Consider the following 19,981-nt stretch of genomic DNA (forward strand, 5'->3'; position numbering starts at 1 on the left):
TCTCTCTCTCTCTCTCTCTCTCTCTCTCTCTTTCTCTCATTCATGTATTTGGTATAGGGTCTCACTATGTAGCTCAGACTTGTAGTGATCCTTCTGTCTTCAGCCTCCCCAGTGCTGGGATTACAGGTGTGCACCACCACACCTGATTTTGGTGGCCTGCTCAGTGCTCCCAGGAATGGGGCTGGTGCGGCATGTGGTGCCAGGGATTGAACCCTGGTCCCTGTGCTTGCCTAAGCAGGCACTTAGTCTGCTGAGCTATCTCGCCAGCCGTCCCTTGGTTTCTTTTGGGTATCCTTCTGGAGAAAAGTTATCAATAAAACTTACATGAGCAAATCTCAAAGTCTTTTCTGGGGAGCACTAACTCCAACACATCATTAGGCCACTTAAATTTTGAGGCTGAAGTGTGCTGGAGATTGGAGTCAAGTTCTTCTGGTCTAATATGGATAAGAACTGCAGGCTAGTGGGCTACCAGTGCACAGTGGTGCTGAGAGTATCACCTGTAGGGGAACAGCACAAAGGCAAAGACTGGCCAGAGATACAACTGTATTTCAGAGAAGCAGTTAAAGCCAAGATTGAGTCAGCTTTGATGGGGAGGGGTGGATGGCCACATGCTGACCATGCCTGACTGTGTTGAGAGGAATGACCACGAGTGACCTTACATATGAATCTTTCAGCAGCTGCAGCATGGCCAGAGGTCAGGTCTCAAGGATCCAGCTGGACAAGGCAACTTGAGGGAGGCTAGAGAGGACCAGAGGATGGTTCTCAAACTGGTACCTCCCCTTGAAACTAGAATACTAAACCACCAGAAAAATAGATCTATTTCCCCCTAGCCCCATACCACCAGAGTGAAGTATTCAACTATGACTAAATATTTACCAGAGAGAGATGTGTGTTATACTGGAAGGTGTTCAGTTACCCAGGAGATAGAATAGAATTTTTCTACCATTGGTAGGAATGGTTCTTCAGTGCTATTAGTTTTAGTCCTACCCACATAAGAAATTTCAATTTTACACATGTGAGGGTGTGATTATGCAGAAACATGTGACTGAAAAGAAGAGAGAAAAAAGTATTAGGACAAATAAGCTATATTTATGAGATATATATCACTTTACTGCTAAGGTCAAGCCTTGTTCTAAGTACTTTAGAATATAGTATGTGGACTATTCAGGTGAAAATTAGTCAAGCTGCCAACTAACTTTGCATAATATCCTGGATATTGAAAAGGTGTTTGCTTGGCAGGCAGCCAAAAACATTGAATGTGGGCCACGGTGTGTACTGTGTAGGAGTAAACAGGCAGCTGAGGTTGTGCTACAACGATCCAAAGGAGACTTGCTAGACTGAAATGTCCCTGCTAAAAAGGGAAAACAAGCTTCCTGTCTCTGCCTCTTAATTTTTCTAATTTCTTTCATGCACATTTTTCTCATTTAAGTTTTCTCCAGCAAAGTCCATCAGATAGTTATTCTCACTGTACCCTTATGGAAGAAAAGCTCAACATGGTTCCACGGCAGAGCGGTGGTAGAGCAAGCCTCAAACCCAAGCCCTGTATGTCATCTCTGCAACTCTGCCTTCACTGTGGATCTGGTTTCTTCTACATTTCAAATTGGGTCTGTGGATGGGCACAAGAAATCTGAAGAGGCAGACAGTTTGAGCTTTGCTCTTATGATCATCCACTTGAATACCAACATGGAAGGATAAGAGCTATGATTTCTGCAGCTGGTAACGAAGAGTGTGTGGTGGTTAAATCAGAGTCACCCTCATTCAGTGCATAGTGCAATGCATGTTGTAATTATTTGTGTGTCTGTGTTCTTCATTTAGAAAATCTGTAAATAGTTACTTCCCAGGAGTCATCACCTGTGCCCTGTATGCGCGTATCCTTAATTGGAGCGCCTGCAGCTTGGCAAGTGGTCCCTTTCACGTCACAAAAGAGGAGTGTCTTGGTAAGGCACAGTGGAGGGACTAAGGTTGCACATAAGCAAGTGGAAAATCTTCAGGAGTTCTGGTAACATTTGGGTACTCACAAGCCTCAGCAATGAAGACATCACATTTGCCAAAATACTAAGCTGTGTTTATCAGTCGGCTTGCTCTCTGCGTTCGTTTCTGTTCTTTAGCAAACTTACCTACAGCTGTGTGTGAGAACAGAGGGATGTTAACAGTGTATGTTTCAAATACAGATGGCACAATTGAAAGCTTTTAGTGACATGTCACAGATTGATTTGGAAATGCCTGAGAACTTCTCATTTTAACTTTCCTCCTGAAGGGATCTATTTGTATCGCTGGTGTTAGCCTTGTAGACTTGGAGGGAGTGGTGAAAGATGAACGGGCAGTGTTCAGCCACAAGGGGAGAAAAACGTCATTCAGGCCCTAGAATAGCAACAGCAATAAATATGGTCATGTCTCTTTTCTGCTGAGGATGAAACGACAGAGGATCACATTTACGGCACCCAACAGGCCTACTGGCCGCAAGGGGTGGCTAAGGGGTTTGGAGGAATCATGTACATAGGTTGAAGCTGACTTAAGAGGGTGTGACTTAGTACGGACAAAATCTCAGAGCTAGAGGGGTTTACTACCCTTCTGGTCCCAGGGGAAGACATTCTAAATCAGCTTTCAGAACAGCTGGCTCAGGGCTCTTGAGAGCTGAGCCTAGACCTTCACTGCTCGTCTGCCTGAGAAACTGCTGTTATCTGCAGCTGCCCTGGCCATCAAAGCACATGAGTAATGAGGAAGGTGAAAAAGAGGGCTCTTGCTGGTCATCAGTTATTTAAAGAGGGCCCCTTGGATTTCAGCGCTTCATTGCACAGAATCGGCACCTTTGCACTGAGAGATCTGAGAGGAAAGGGCATTTTCTTCCCTTCAAAACGCCTCGTGTCTTCCTTTCTAGACAAAGCCACTGGCTTCTAGCCATCTCTCCAGGCACTTCACAGCCATCCAGTTTCATTCACTGTAGGGCTGCATCCCTGGTAGTTGTGGTTCTACTTTCTTACCTTCATGTGCCACTTGGAATTGCCAGACCTACACACAGCAGGAATCTCTTGACCCCAGGGTTCCTGAAGCTAACTTATGTGGCCAATTCTTCCCATGTGCTTTGGAATTCAAAGAGGGAATCACCTGCATGTGACCTTTTCTCTTTTTCTGATAAATGTCTCTGCTCTTAAACAATAGCTTCTTGTAAAGCTGAGCTGCTTCTTTTGTGATATTTGAGTTCATTTATATCTCCAACCTGTCTCTACAGGGAATCACTGGAAGCAGGTCCATTTGGGCTGCATGTTACCCATTTCTCTCATGTGGCTTCAGTAGGCACAGCCTCAGCTCTGCATTTTCATTGTCTCAGTTGCATGCTGAGGAATTAAACTCGTCTTTCCCCTATGGATCACATCATTACGTTTATTTGAAAAAAATACCATATTCAAAAATTAAAGCCATTGTGCTTTACAAGTAGACCCAATATGAAATTCAGCACTGTAGTCAAATATCACTATTACCTTAGGATCTTATTAGCACCAACCGGACTAGTGAAGTGTGTTTTTATAGCACTAGCTCTTGTGTTCTCTCAACAGCCCTGGTGATGTTGGTTAGTTGAGAAAAAAAAAAAAATCACGCTGGTGTGCTGAAGTTGGTGCCAAAGGAACTTGATGGTTATTTAGTGTCTAGAATCTGCTACTGCCCAGAATCTTATCTTGTCCTATTTTTACATTTGCAAAGGCAAATCTCACTTAGCACAACCCTTGTAACAGTACCGGTTTCTTTCTTTAAAACTTAAGTCTGGCTTTTTGGGCCATTTTTCTCATGTGTCCAGAGACAATACAGACATACATTAATTTCTCTGTTAGTATTGACTCAATACAAAAGCAAGGGCATTTGAAAAATTCCAGTGTATTAGTAAATTCTAATATCAGTTATAGAAACATACCTCAAATGATCTTAAGCCCCCAGAAAGATTCCTTTAAGCATAAGTAAAGGAATAAAAAGTGTCTTAGAAGACTCCTTGAGTCATTTATTGAGATAACAAGCAAGAAATAGGCACCTTCCCCAGAGTGGAGCTATTCTGCAGTCATGATGAACGAACAGCAGAGTGGGCAAAAACTCATTTTAAGAAATCACTTAACTGTAGGAGTACAATTAATCAAATTTATCAATTGCTTCATTTTTAGGAGTATATTTGCTCCTCTTCCTCTCTGTTTTTTTGTCTGTATGTGGAACAGTTTGGAACTAGGAATTGTTAGAGTGAAGTCGTTAGTGACTTAAGGAATGATAGGTAATGCGTGTATATGAGATAGAGAAATCAGAGGTGATGACCACAGTTGTGCTCATGTAGCAAGGCCAGGTATTAGAGTAACAAAGCTATGTTTTTTAAGCCAACTTCTGAGTTTAAACCTCAGTTTTGACAGTAACTGTACCAGTTTGAGGAATTTACTTGACTTATCTTTTTGTACCTGCATATATAAAAAGAGGATGATAGCTTCTCATCATAAGAAATTTTTGAAGTAGTAAATACAGTGTACATTTATTCCATATAAAAGCCCTCAAATCTTTTCCTTGTACACAGAACACACTCTAAAAGACAGCACCAGATAGACAAATGTGTCCTTCTTTGAATTGTGTATGACCCAGGTTCCTGTATTTATTTTGAGTATGTACACCATCATTACTGTACAGATGGAGGAAGGAAAGTATGTAGGTCTGTCAAAACCTTTCTGCCAGAAATATGCCTCAAAGCAAATTGCTGACTAAAAAGCAAAGAATTTAGCATATCATTAATATTATCAATCTTTTGAAAACTAAGCAATGAAATTATTATAATTATTTTAGGGAAGGGTCTACAGGGTGTTCAGGGTCTCACTGCTAGACTGGACTCACAGCGATCCGCCTGTTTGCAGCCTCCCAAGAGCTGGGATTACAGGCACACACCACCACGCCCAGTTCTCAGTTGCTGTCTCAGCGTGTCCCTGGGACAGGGCAGGCACGGCAAGCCCAGGAATCAAACCCAGACCCTTGTGCCTGCTTGCAGGCGCTTTAATCTGCTGAGCTATTTGGCTGGCCCAAAGCAATGAAATTAATTGAAAGTTATTGTGGGGGCCTGCCCTGTAGCTCAGTTCTTTAAGTGGCTGCTTCAACACAGCAGTCAGGCTCAGGCTGCTGTGGTTTGATCCCCACAACTCAAGCCGGCCAAACCTGCCCTGAGGGCATTCGGAGAAAAAAAAGTTATTGAGTTATTGTAACCTGGCAGGTACAGCTTCTTTTTGCATTAATAAGTTGTACTTTGGCTTTTATTTTTATTGGGGCCATTTGGACTTTTATTCAAAAGCCAAGAGGGGAGCCAGCTACACTTTGAGAATGACGGGGAAGCCATAGCACCTTGAGCCTGGGAATTCTAGCCCATGCCTTGCACTGTGGGGGCTTTATGTCTGTTTTATGTAGATTGTTCTGAATTATTGAACTTTTCTTCTGAAAACTGTTAAGGTAGCCTCGTGACTTTTGCATACTGTTCTGTTGTATAAATGCTACCAGAGAAAGAAGAGGCTACGAACTGTGAAACAATTGTATACTACATTGGTAGCTCTCAACTTTTTGTGCCTCAAAGACAACTGGAGGGCTTGTTAGAATGCCACTTGCTGGTCCCCTCCCTGGCCTGATCATTCAGTAGAATGTGTACATCTGACACACTCTTAGGTGACGAGCTGCGTGTTAGAGGATCACACTTTGAGAACTGCTATGACGAATCAAATATGGAACTCACATCGTCAAAACTGTCACACTTCTTTTACCAAATCCATGCACTCAGTGAGCCATCTTTTTAAAAAACTCTTAATGCGATTTTTCAGTACTGAGGATTCAACCCAGAAACCTTGACATTGAGATATACTCCTAGCCTGAAAAAAAATTTTCTTTTGAGACAAGCTTGCTAAATCTGCCCAGGTTGGCTTGAACCTGCTATCCTCCTGCCTGCCCGTGTGCTGTGTGTTCCAGGCATGTGCCACATTCCTGGTCAGTCAGCCATCCTTTATCTCATTTCATTAGGCCACACTTGGGAATTTTGAAGAATGCTTGAGAAAAAACTGTTAATGGGAATTATGTTCACAATCCAAGATAAAAGTTTAAAGAATAATTTATGAATAAGGAACCCTCTTTTCCCAGGGTGAGGGTGGGGTAGTCAGTGCCTCCCAGTTCCCATATACTTTGGTCTCACACACCAGCCATGGAGCTCCTGTTATGCAGTATAGCTTGAATGTGGCACTGCACCTTGGCCACTGAACACCTTGTCCACAGCATACTTTTGGTTATAGTATGTCTTGGTGACAGTGTGCTTTCCTAGCTCTGTGTCTTTGTGTGTGAATGCTGCCACTTTTTTCTACTGTATCTCACTTGTGAACTTTATATAATTCATTAGATGACCGGGATGGGTCAAGGCAGAGTAAGCAGACTAGTTCTGGCATATTTACTTGGTATTAGTGTTGGTACCACTAGGAGAAAGTGGAGGCAATTCTGTATGTATAAAAATATATTTTTTAATTTCAGAAAATCTGATTTTGAACTTTTTTGTTGAACTTTATTATATATATTCTCAAGAGAATATCTCCAGTTTGGATTTATAATTTTCCAAGGAAGAAAAAAATAGTGGAAGATGTTTTTCTTAAAAAATAGAGACCTCTTGTGGTCATTCATAAAAGTGTTTAGAAACAGATTTAAATGTTTTCTAATTTTCCAGGTTTCAAGCTCTCTGGCTTAGATGACATTCATTTAAAAAAAATATGAGAATTACCTAATATCTTCAAAAATAGATAATATATTTTAAGACTTTACATAATGGTAACAACACATATGGCCAAAAATGTGTACATCAGGAAAAGAAAAGCTTGTGTAAATATTTTAATACGAAACTTACTGAGACGTTCTGAGATTAATACAAGTGAACTTTGGCCTGTACAATTATAAGAGGTGCTCAAAGTGGTGGCCATCAGATTCCAGAAGTTGATTAGTATGGTAAGCTGCTGAAGTGTATATACTTTTTTTGTGTGGACTCTGTGTGTATGTAATTCAGCCATAACAATACTATATGAGATATTAAAACTTTATGGAAACATAGAGCATAGAACACATAGGGAAAGCATATAGATCAAGAATGTCTAGCTCAGGAAACTTTCTTTTTTTAATTTTTTCCATAATTTTATTGAGAAACAAATAGCAATGAGGCAGTTTCAAATCAAATTGGTAGGACAGTTTCAATAATTAACACATTGCATACATTCTTCCTAGTGGTTAATTGCTGTACAAGATGCGGACATGATATCCTATTTACAAACACTATTAGAACAAATCACTCTATTCATTAAGAGAACATAACTATATATCTATCAAGACCACTTTGAATACACAGATACAAAATGGACATTCATCTGGATCCCCTTTTTTTGGTTAAATTCCATTATTTGAATATTATAGGTGTGTTAACTCAGCAAAATATTCCAGAAGAGTCCAGTAGTCCATAATAGTATTGGGTCTTCCGCTTCACTGGCAATGTCAGAAATTGTTGACCTGAGTCCCCTACAGCTCAACATAACAGCATGGCTTTACTTCTTATACTTCATTTTTATACTTTTCTGCTGGATGGTTAAGACCAAGGTAAAGCAGGACCTATGCAACAAGAGTTGTAGCTTTTGGGTCTGATAAGGTCAGTGAAATCCCCTCAGGATTTATCCTGAGATCCTGTACCTCAGATTGGAGAACCTTTGTCAGTGTCAGCCATGTGGATGAGTCACGGCCATTGTTTGGCCAATGTGCTCTCTGTGAAAGCCTGTAGCTCAGGGAACTTTCTGAAGTTGGCTATGTATGTGTAGTCACACTATGTGACTTTTTTTTTTTTTTTGAGACAGCATTCTGCTATGAAGCCCAGACTGGCCTCAAACTCAGGATCCAGCCAAGTGCTAAGATCACAGGTGTGAAGCACTATGTCTAGCTCATATCTGGTAGGTTTTTATTGTCATTTTGTAAGTAAGGCGACTCAGACTCAAAGGGGCTATATGATTTGTTGTTTTATAACAATGAAATTCCTTTGGACATTCTTTATCCAGAAATATTTAAATGCCAAGGAACCACAGTAACTGTTAACATAAAGGACCATCAATTTACAGAGAGTTAAGCTGCAATCCAGATTTGTAAATATCTAAATTGGAGTAATTTTTTACTCACAAAATTTCTAGAGACTAGCAGACTGCCATTTATTATTGTTTATTGTTATTATTGGTTATCTTCTCTTTTATTCCATCAATTAATAAGTGGTTCAGCTATGCTACTCTGGACTCCTGAGGATACTAGAATGAATATTAAGTCCTTACCCTTAATAAGTTCAATCTAATGTGTATGGAAGACATATATAACAGTAGCTTGATGCTGTAGTTTGAGAAGAGCTCTAATACAAATATGTATACCTAACTGGACTAATTTCTAAGAATGTGGTTTTGTTTTCCTAAAAGTTCCACTGTAGGTTGCCTTTAGCATTAAAACCCACAGCTTTCTGTCCCTGGCATAATGAGTAGAAAATAACACGTGACTAGCAGTCAGAACATTCATATTTAAATTATTGCTCTATTGAAAAAGATGTAGTATTTTTATACAGTGGAGTATTACTTAGCTATAAAGAATGATAAACTCGAAGCCTTTATATTTAAGTGGATGCCACTTGAAGATATATGCATAAGTGAAATAAACCAGACCCAAATGTGTAAATGTTGTACAGTCTCCCTAGTATAAGAACTCAGAAGAAGAAATAAAAATAGAAAGGTATAACATGATTAAAAGGAAAGCGAGAACTTGAGGATTAGACAATGAAGTGAATGCAAGAAGAGAAGCTAGGAAACATGACAGGGGCAAAGTCATACATTTATATGCACAGGATGGGTAAGGCAATGATCCTGAGAATCTTTAGCGTGTTCTTGAAACTAGCAGTTAATTGGTAGGATTCTCACCCTGACTAACTATATATGCTGATACCTGTGAACTAAGCAACTGCACTGAAGATAGAAATGTGTAATAGTAGGGTCATGCTTGGAATGCTTATCATCCTGGTCTTCTAAATACATACGGTTTGTCATGACATACCAATTACTGCCATACTGTCCCTCAAGTAAATGTTTGTTTTTAAAAAAGAGTAATTAATGAAAACAAGAGACAAGAAAAAAGTCACAGGATTGTCCTGCTGCAATGCTGTATATGATTAGATTTCTAAATTTCTGAGTAAAAAGATGTAATTCTTTATTCCTATTTTAACAAATATTTTATTTTTTTCTTCATATTCTGGAGGGACTCAAACTTTAACATGTCAATACTTGATAGAAAATACATGTTCCATGTTATGTCTAAGTTGCTTGATTTTCAGACAGATAGTGAGGTTAAGCTCAACTGCCTATGTTGTAGGGCAATAATAATAAGCTTCTCTTTTGAAGGGTTAACAACCTAAGTTTGCAGACCAAAAACTAGAGAAAAAGAAGGGCTACAAGGACAGCCAACATTTTGGCCCTAGCCTTTCAAGGTCAGTGAAGATTGAGGACATAGGAGAACCTATACTGAACATCATGTAACTCAGTTGTGTCCCAAATTTTCTGATCAAGGAGATTATAGGGCCATAGAAGAAAGTGATTGATGATGTAAAGTGTGCCTAAGGAGAATGACATGGAGAGAAAACACTCTCTCAGACTTTCACAGAGAACAGACTGGTCAAGCAATGGCCGTAACTCATCCACATGGCTGACACTAACAAAGGATCTACAAACTGCGATACAGGCTTTCAGGGTAAATCCTGAGGGAATTTGACTGATCTTATCAGGTACAAAAGTTACATTTCTTGTTATATAGGTCTTGCTTTATCTTGGTCTTAACCATCTAGCAGAAAAGTATAAAGATGAAGTATAAAAAGTAAAGCCATATTAATATGCTGAGCTATAAAAGGCTCAAGTCAACAACTTCTGACATTGTCAGTCCTATGGAAAACCTACTACTATTCTGGACTACTGAACTATATTGGACTATTTTCTGAATTCATGCACCTACAATATTTAAGTGACAATGAAATACCCTTTTCTGGCAAAACTAAACAAAAAAAGGGGATACAAATGAAGGACCATTTTGTATCTGTGTATTCCAAATAGTTAGGATAGGTATACAGCTATTTTCTGTTAATTCAATGAATAGAAAGATTTGTTATAATAGTGTTTGTAGACAGGATAGCATGTCTGTATCTTGTACAACGAATAACCACTAGACAACAATATGCAATGTATTAATTATTGAAAGTGTGCTAGTAATCGGTTTTGAAACTGTGTCATTGCTATTTGTTTCTCAATAAAATTATTAAAAAATAAAAAAATAAATAAATTTTGGCTTTATCACTAGCTCTAGGATTTTGAACTAGTTTTACTATTAGTAACCTCATTTCCTCCACTAAGAATTGAGGATGATAGCTGTCCTGTAGGCTGTCATAAAAGCAAAGGAGACTGTAACCATGTGATCTATGACCATCAGATACCGAGGTCCTAGCTTATGCATTAATATTAAACACGAGTGGGATGATGTAGCTCGTGCAATTTACTAGTACATGATTTGGCTGCCAGAAAGATGCGCTAGTGAAAGTGCTGTTTGACAGTGGACAGAGACATGCATGCATACTGACTTCTTGTCTAAGCACTGTGATGACAGTGGAGGGCATGAAAGGCAAGAGGTGTTTGAGAAATGGAGAAGGAAGAATGAGAGCTGGTTGGTACCGAAAAGTGTTGCAAGCAGATTTGTATACAGATTTACTCATTCACACATTTACCCAGAGTTCTCTTAAATATCATCACCATAAGAACTATTAAATAATAAATAAGATCGATACATTCAGTGGTAGGCTGATAGATATTTAAGAACCAAATCTCTGAGAAAATGGTATAATTTACTGATACCATTTACTTATTTCTTTGGTAAAAATGCCATGACCAATTTCCAGCTAACATAATACACACAGTACAACATTCTTCTACTATTTCCATCAGGTGGGTATAATAGACATAAATGCCAAAGGATATAAGTAGCATTATACATAATAATTACAGAATGATGAACTTTGAGTATTTTTAGTTTTATTTTAAAACTAATTAAATTTTTAATAATGGCTGAGCTCAATACCAAGCTTGCAAAATGCTTGAAAATTTCAGTTAGTTATCAAGTGCCAGGAGCAGTACAGTACTGGGTGTATTGCTAGGTGTATTAGTATAGTATAATTTTTGGAGCATATCTGTGTTAGGTGTCTTTATTTTCTAGACATCAAAACAATTAGCACAGTGTAGTGAGATTTCATTTTTCTCCCTCACCCTTGAGTTCCCTAGGGTCAGTGACTACAACTTGCAACTCCATGTCTTTTGCATCTTGCACTGTGCCTAGGAGTATAGGGCTGAATAAGTATATTGAAAATATTAATCTACCTGGATCTGACTCCTGAGCCTCTAGGAGCCCACATGAACGTGATGATGTACAAAGACTGTAGGCACCAAATGCACCGACAATTTAATGGACATTCTGGTTTTTTTAAAAATTAATTTTATTGAGAAATAGCAATGAGAGTTTCAAAACCGATTAGTAGGACAGTTTCAATAATTAATACATTGCATATTGTTGTCTTCGTAGTGGTTATTCATAGTACAAGATGCAGACATGATATCCTGTGCAAACACTATTAGTACAAATTTTTCTTCTCATTGAATTAAGAGAAAGCAGCTGTATAGCTAAACATTCTGAATAAACATGTGAATTAATGGTAAGATCTTTCTAGCTACAAGTTTTTTTTTTACTGATATGGAAAATAAAAGGGATTGTAGATCATTGATAGTGGATACATCAATTCCTTATCAAATGTGTTTAATATATTTTAATGTTAATGTCTTTTAAGAGACAAAAGCAACACATATTCACTGTAGAAAAATTAGGATGTACAGAAGCATAAAGACATAAAATCCACCTGTATGTAAGAAAGTTAATATATTAGAATAGGTTAGGGCAGTAGCTTCTGGAAGGTATCAAAGAAGACCTCTTAAACAAGATACCTTATTTCTTCTTTAAGTAAAGTGAATGCCTACAGATTGTGATTGGTATAGTGGTTCTGTTCTCCATCATCCTCAGAAGCTCAAATTCACTCCCAGCTCGGGGCTTAGCTATCCCTAGAGTGTGGACCTCACTTCCTCATCTTCCAGCCTAGCATCTGCATTCTTGGGATCAGGACAGAGGACTGGATGAAGTAGTACAGGGCTGTCTTTCTAGGGGAGGTTCTCAGAACTTGCTTGATGGTTCATCTATGATACAGGCTTGTTAGAATATATTCACAGGGTCATGTTTGCCTGTAGTGGAGTCTTGGAAATATCTTTATTGTCAGCCCAGCTAAAAATTTATCAGTTAAATGTGCTCACCTAAAATTTCTATTACCCATTAGAGAAAAGGGAAATAGATTTTTATGATCAGGTGTCAAAGTTTGACACAGTTGTTTGCCTAGTGAAACAAGAATTTCTAGGGTACAAGGAAGTCCATTTTGAAGAGTTGTTTTGATACACATTAATAAGTTACCCTTCAGATACTTTGTACATCTTTACATTGTAGTAGCATGTATGAATAGTACTTATTACCACTTAGTGAAGTAAGCCATCACTTCACTCCATGTATGCTATCTGGATTTACTGATTAGAATATGTGATGGAAAAAGTTTTTGAGTGATGGACCAGAGCTTTGTTGTTAGGAGGCTTTCAGTTGCAAGATAATCTAAAGAGTGTTATGTTTATTCAAACATTACTGAATTAAGGAAAAAGGAACTGTAAGGCATATATTGAAATCCAGAGCTGAATAATTAAAAACTGAGTTCTACTAAAGAGGAATGGGAGAGAAGACTATTGAGCTATAGTCACTTTTTAGTCACTGCACACAATGCCTGATACCCACAACTTAAAGGAGGAGATGGTTACTTAAGTCTGTAATGCCAGGGTATTCAGCCCCTGATAGGCTGACTCCAAAGCAGAAACAGGATGGACGAAGGGCATGGGGGAGCCGTGTTGCTTAGTTCATGGGGACCAGGAAGCAGAGCTGGGCAGCCATGCCAAACAGGAGAAGAGAAGAACACTGTGTAGTATTCAAGGCCGTGCCTCCATGACCCACCTGGGCATAACCAGGAGTGTGCTTTACTGAGCTAAGAATTTCCCAGTACAGTGAAGTTGGCATACCAGGATAGATGGTGATAGTACTATAGTTGTAAAATTTTGAGGCATAAAGCAAAGAGTAAGTATAATACGACGTCCTGTTTGTCAGTGAAATGGCTTTTACACATACATAATCATCAGCTATGATTCTCTCTCTCCCTCCCTCCCTCCCTCCCTCCCTCCCTCCTCTCCTCCCCGCCCCCCTCTCTCTTTTATTTCTTTCTGAGACAGGGTCTTGCTATGTAGTGTAGGCTGGACTTGAACTCGCTTATGTAGCCTAGGCTGGCTGTGAACTCAGCAATCCTCCTATCTCAGCCTCCTGAATAATGGGATTACAGGTGTCCACATCACTCCCAGCCATCAACTGATTTTCCACGCAATATCCTACGTGATCTTTATATGTTCTCTCAGCAAATTTGCATAGCAGTCAAGGTGAACATATATTATTTTGCACATTCATAGTTTACAAAAGATAACCTAAAGGCTGAAGAGAGGTCAAGGTAGGGTTGGAAGTAGAATTGAAGCTCACACTCTTGAATTTAAATTTTTGCTCTTTTCTCTTCTACTTTTAAGAGCCAACTGGTAGGACTGGGGCCATAGCACAGTGGTAGACCATGTGCTTGTCATATTTTAGGCCTGGTGGCCAGTTCCCAGTTAAAAAATTTAACTGATAGCAAATTTTGGTAAGGAGATCAGTTTTGCTGTAACGTTTACATCAACCTAAGGCTATAGAAGATGTCATTAAATACTTAAGCAATATAAATATACAGGAGAAAAAAAGCAATATAAAGGGGAGGAAGAACCTCATGGATGTTTTGTTTCTTCTAGGAGCTTCCTGCATGGGCTAGTTCCCGTCCCTTCATCTCTCACAGTATTTGCCCTAAGTATAATACTTTTCATGTGTTTACCATCATACAGTTCTTATTTTGTTGTGGCTGCCTACTGTTTTATGTCTGCCACTAGACTTATATCTTTGGGGATAGGTCTCAGATCTTGCACATCTTTCTGTTTCCAGGATCGAGAAACATGCCTGGAAGTGGAACATGGTAGGTGTTCAAATACTTTTTGCAGTAATAATAATTTTTGCAGTTCAAATAATTATGTAGAATTTATTCCATGTGATGCATTTGCTGAAAGAGGAATTGTATCAATGCATTATAAAGCCAAATTTTAAGAGGTACAAAAATACCAATGCACTGGTGAGAAATTTTGGTTGGCCAGGATATAAAGAGAATGTATACAAGGTGATGATATTCTCTGCCAGTGTGCTTTGAGTATTTAATATTTTATTTACTTATTCAATTCTCATAAGAATCTTATCAGCCAAATAAATTTTCTCTACTTTGAAAATGGAAAAATGGCGACATAATTAGAGGCCACAGGCCCTTCTGCTCTGATATTTCTGTTTGGCTATCTTTCACTGCCATTGATAATAGTTTATTTGCTTTGTCATCATTCCTCCACAGAACCATCTTCTCTAACAAAAACGCGTTGATCCTTTTCCGATTGCTTTGTCTGCCCACGAGAACCTTTTTCCACTGAAGTAAGAGCCATAAGTATTTTGAGGAATTACTGTCCTAATACTGAAGCAGTTCCTAACATTGATGAGTTATTTGCTGTCGCCATTTTTAACTTTCTCACTCGAATAACCAGGAACTCATACTTTAGAAATTTTTTCCCATAAAAAAATATCTGTTTACATCTTCCAGTTGACTGCTGCGCTGGGCATTTCCGGGTGCAGACACTGGAACCTTTGTGGACCTGTCTCTCCCGGTCCCCTGCCTGCAGCTTTCTCACCAGCAAAACTACACTTCCCAGAAGCCTCTTCATCCTTGTCGCTGTGCTGGAGGCGTCATGGGAAACCTGAAGACTTTCTGTGGAGCTGCGCAGGGGCGAGAAGCGCAGGGCCGACAGGCGTGACCTTCCCGCCCTCACTCATCCCTAATGGCTGGAAGGCAGGACGAACAGGGAGCGGGTGCGTCCCTGATGGTGGAGGGCAAGGCCAACACGGAGGTTAAGCTCATTCTGTACCACTGGACGCATTCCTTCAGCTCTCAAAAGGTAAAGGCCTCGGCCATGGAGGGCAGCGAGCATCGAGTTTCAGCACTGGACAGCTCCCGCCAGGCCAGACCCAGGGTTGCCAACCTGGAGGGCGGGGCGCCCCCTCCAAGATAGGCACTGCCTCTTGCTGGGGAGTAGGGACAGTTCATCTCATCTGGGAAGGATGTGGCTTAGGCAGTGCCACTCATGAAATACGACAACTAAGCACCACTTTTAGTATTTGGCCAGAGGCCTGGCCTACTGCCTTTATGCACCCGCTGAATCTCCCTTTCTCCTTTTGTTTATCCTTTCTTGTTCATATTCCCCCTCCCCAGAAAGGCCTAATATTCCAGTCTGGGCAGGATGCAGAATTAGCTTTAGGACACAAAGAAAGTGGTGATAGCAGGAAGGGGGACTGTATGATAAATATAGCCAGAATCATCATTGTTATGTATTTTGTTTTTTTCTAATTTGAAGCAAAAGACTCTGGACTATGTCTCACTTGTTCATTCTAGGAATATAAATCATTAGAATGCTAAGCACGTTAATGCAGGAAGCCCAGAAAGGCTATTTAGCGATGTCCAGGGAAGTCATTGAACTGAAAACTGTCCTGAGCTGCAGTAACCCGTGTGAACTCTTCTAGGTGCGCTTGGTAATTGCTGAAAAGGCATTGAAGTGCGAGGAACATGATGTAAGTCTGCCCCTGAGTGAGCACAATGAGCCTTGGTTTATGCGTTTGAACTCAACTGGAGAAGTGCCTGTCCTTATCCACGGGGAAAACATAATTTGTGAGGCCACTCAGATCATTGATTATCTTGAACAGACTTTCCTGGATGGTAATGTTAAGGCTATTTGTGATTTCTTGGATTTATTCTCAACACAAATGTGTTCTCGCTTTTCCTCTCTCTCTGTCTCATTCTTTCTCTTGCGCACTCTTTCTTTCTGGTTTCACGATGTGGTTTGGTGATAAAAGCCTTTTCCATTTCCATGAGCATGTAAATATAGGTCAATGACATAAATTTCACTTAAGCCTGTATAACTCCATTAAAATTTTTCATTAATAAACAAACATTAATGTTGAAAGTTCAAATTCACTTGCAAATGACCCTGCAGGTGTGTTGTTTGGAGTGGAAATTTATTAGCTTTAAAGTCGAGTTCACAGTATTGATTCTAAACACAGTATGGGAATGAGTTTTATCATTAAATGGTTTTATATCAGAAACAAGAGGAAAAAGGAGAATAAATCCTAGACAAGGGAAAAATAGAATGTTAGTATACTTTGAGTTCCTTGTCTTAGTTCTGTCTGTGTAAAGTTTTTTAAAAAATAATTTTTAAGGTTAAAATTTTTGTGGGTTTAAATTTGTATAGTTCAAGTAGCAATCGTTTATTGATAGCTATATCAGGCATTTTATAAATTTTATTTTAGTCTGCTGTCAAAAGAACCCATCTGAGGGAGGCATGGTAGACTATTTCCATTTTGTATTGGAGTTGCCCAAGGTAAGATAGCCACTTAATGGAATGGTCTTTTGTGTCCACTCCCTTTACAGCATACTAGTTATTTCTGTAGTCTTTGTCACGCACATTGTCTCACTTGTCCCTGAGAACAAGCCATTCAGGTGAACTATTGCTTCAGTTCTTTGCCCTAGCTTACACTGTTGGTCACTGGTGAAGCTGAGAGAAGACCATCCACTTCTACCTTTCAGCTGAACTGAAAAGGAAGCCACAGTAACCCAGTTACTTTTCCTCTGCCACCAGTCATGCTGATGCTCATTGGGCAGGGTGAACCAGTGTGTCACCCATATTAAAGGATGCTGAAGGAAGGAATTACTGGCTCAAAATGTATCTGGGGTGTCAAGAAGAAAACTGGCTATGGGACCTATGTGGGAGGGGAATAGCGAAGCCTAGGGAATTAGACTAGGAACGCCTATTCTGTTTTTCCTCAGGGAATGAAAAAGCTATTATTGTTTATGATCTGTCAGTTCCCTAGGGATTCTAGTTTCTGATTGGAGATTTTAAACTAATGGTGGTTTTGGCTGCATCACTTGGCTTAGTGAGCTGCTTTTCACCATTTCTATCGCTTGTATGCTGAGAGCTGTACTGGAAATGGTGACTAACTGATTTAGAACAATTTTTCTAAACTTTGAGCTTTTTGGAAATGGATAAGTCTGTTCATAATTTGTCTTTCTTTGGAAAAGTCATTATACTAACATAAATAAGACAAAATAATTGTTTAGGAATTGTATTTTAAATTACCAAAAACTTTAAAAATACATGTATAAAAAATGTACCATGCATAAAATGCCATATCTAAATCTTTTAGTAGCTTTGCTTGAACTAATACTATTTCTGACATCATTTCACCTCTCCTCTTCCATCACCACCCCCTCTTTATTTTCTTTCTCTGAAATTCAGGAATAGGTTTTATTTAAAGGTTTTCTTCCTTTCTTTTTTTGCTTCTATTAGTATTAACAAAACTGAAATATATTCTGAGTCTGCTAACATGTATTTAAGTAACTAAACAAAGGAAAGACTAAGGATTTTTGATGATGTTTGTACTTAGAGGAGAAGGTACTGTAGGCTAAATGATATAAAGGAAACATGGAAACTACAGATTTCAACTCTGTTTTGAGCTATTATAATAAGAAAGCAATCAAGAGTCTTACTTTTTAGTCTCAGGCTGCCGCTAATGTGTTGAATATCTTTGCTGATTTAATTTTTCTGTGTACTTTTGGATTAAGTGATACAGTTTTATCAGCTGTAGAGATAAAACAAGTCCAACCAACTTTTAGTTCACTTCCTTCTTTCCCTAGAGAGTAATTATCCAATTGGAAGGGATAAAAAAGATTAACAGTAAGGGAACTGTAATTTATGGTAAATATGAAGACAACCATAGAACAATAGTTACATAAATCCAGGCTAGCCCTATTTAAAGGTCAAGATGAACTTTACCTCAGAGTATTGAAATTTAAAGCAATCATAAGTGTTATCATAATTATAGTAAAGACACTCATTTTAAGCTTTAAGAACTCATGGGACATGAGAAGAGAGCCAGCCATAAGACAGACAAATACTATCCCACTTGTCAAAGAAAGGGAAAGATGAATTCTACTGAAGCGCTTTCCATCCATTGGAATCACTTAAGGTTGTTACAAATGCAGAATTTTAGACCTGAAAGTAGATCTACTAATTAGAATCTTTGTTTTAACAAGAATTTTGGGTGATTTATGTATGCATCAAAGTTTGAGAATAGTGCTATAAATTACTGTGTTTATGTTTCAAACACTGCTATAAATTACTGTCCTTAAGTCTGGCAGAATTGTAGAATAGATTGCCAAAGGATTTAATTTTTTTTTCTTCTTCTGGGAAAGAGAAAAATAGTGAAATAAGTTGATTAGATTGTTTTATCTCTGCAACTGATAAAATTGCTGAAGGTTAAAAAATTTGTATTTTAAAATTTTGAGCCTATTAGTAGAAGAAATTTGCTTAAGTTTTACTTTGCTGGAGAATGTCACAAACACTGTTAAATGTGTCTATTACCTGCCAGCCTTGGTTCTAGATATAACATATCCTGCTTAAGGAGAACATCTGAGGTTACTTTACTGGATGCTCTTGTGGGATAGAGAAGCAAATATGGCTGGCTGATAAACAAGTTATATTGAAGCATATTCATTGGTATATTTCTCATACAAGGTTGTCCTTCCAGCTATAGACTCTCATTTTACTTATAATGATTTTTAAATCATACTTTATTTTAAATCTTTTAATTATTTATGGAGCACTGTGAGCATCATGAGGTTAGAGAATATCAAAGTGTAGAAGCCGTAGGTCTATAGTATATATATCTAACAATTGGAACAAATTCTCTAGTAAAGTTTTGCCCTTTGTTAAAATGTTTTTGTTAAAAATCTTAAATATAGGGCCTGCCTGATTGCTCAGTGGCGCGCTGAGACAGTGATTGACACTGGGTGTGGTGGTGCGCACCTGCAATCCCAGCACTTGGGAGGCTGCACACAGGAGAACCACTATGAGTCCAATCTACATAGTGAGACCCTGTAGACGTTGTCCTAAATACAAAAAAAGAAATCTTAAATATAACATTAAAAATTATATCCCCAATGCCTTTAAAAATGCTTTTAAAATACTCTTTAATAGATGTTAATGAATACTTTTTAATGATTAAAATGAACATTATTGAAATAAATGTCAGCCTGTGAGGAACTCTATAGTAATATTCTTGTTTTTTATTTTTAATTTTTCTGGGGATGAAAACCAGGACTGTGCATATGCTGAGCTCTGCACCCCAGCTCTCTAGGGGCCTTCCTTTTTTTTTTTTTTTTTTTTTGGTGGAACTGGGGATTGAACTCAGGCCCTTGTGCTTGCCAGGGAAGTGCTTATTCCACTAAGCCATTTCCCCGTCCCCTCTAGGGGCCTTCTTATGGGGTTCTTTTTCCTGAACTGGGCCTAACAATTATATGAAGGCCTTGAACAAAGATGTAGAGGTGATGTTATTACATTTGAAAATGATAGAAAAACTAAGATGGTTAAAATGATGACTATCTTACAAAATATTTCTCAGATTAGAAATTAAATAGGAAAAACACTAAGGAAAGGTTTAACAAAACTAATAATATGGCATGTGGATTTTGTTTAGAAAATCTGGCTGTATTAAGGAGAGGGAGTTGATTGCATTTGCTAGTATGAAAGGCTAGTGAGATCTTAGATCTTTTTATTTTTTT

The 19,981-nt window shown here is 38.6% G+C and overlaps 1 protein-coding gene across 1 annotated transcript in view; it reads left to right on the forward strand.

Moving 5' to 3' along the window:
* The first annotated feature begins 14,211 nt into the window (after positions 1–14,211).
* The window catches only part of Gdap1 (ganglioside induced differentiation associated protein 1), a 17,044-nt gene continuing 11,274 nt past the window's right edge, over positions 14,212–19,981 (forward strand). The window contains exons 1-3 of the mRNA XM_004637577.3: positions 14,212–14,251; positions 14,994–15,266; positions 15,889–16,081. Coding sequence (XP_004637634.1) covers positions 15,150–15,266; positions 15,889–16,081 — 310 coding nt within the window. The 5' untranslated portion in view covers positions 14,212–14,251; positions 14,994–15,149. The remainder of the gene's footprint in view (positions 14,252–14,993; positions 15,267–15,888; positions 16,082–19,981) is intronic.

The sequence above is a fragment of the Octodon degus genome, unplaced genomic scaffold (assembly GCF_000260255.1).
Source record: "Octodon degus isolate 3935 unplaced genomic scaffold, OctDeg1.0 scaffold00091, whole genome shotgun sequence".
Taxonomy (NCBI): Eukaryota; Metazoa; Chordata; class Mammalia; order Rodentia; family Octodontidae; genus Octodon; species Octodon degus.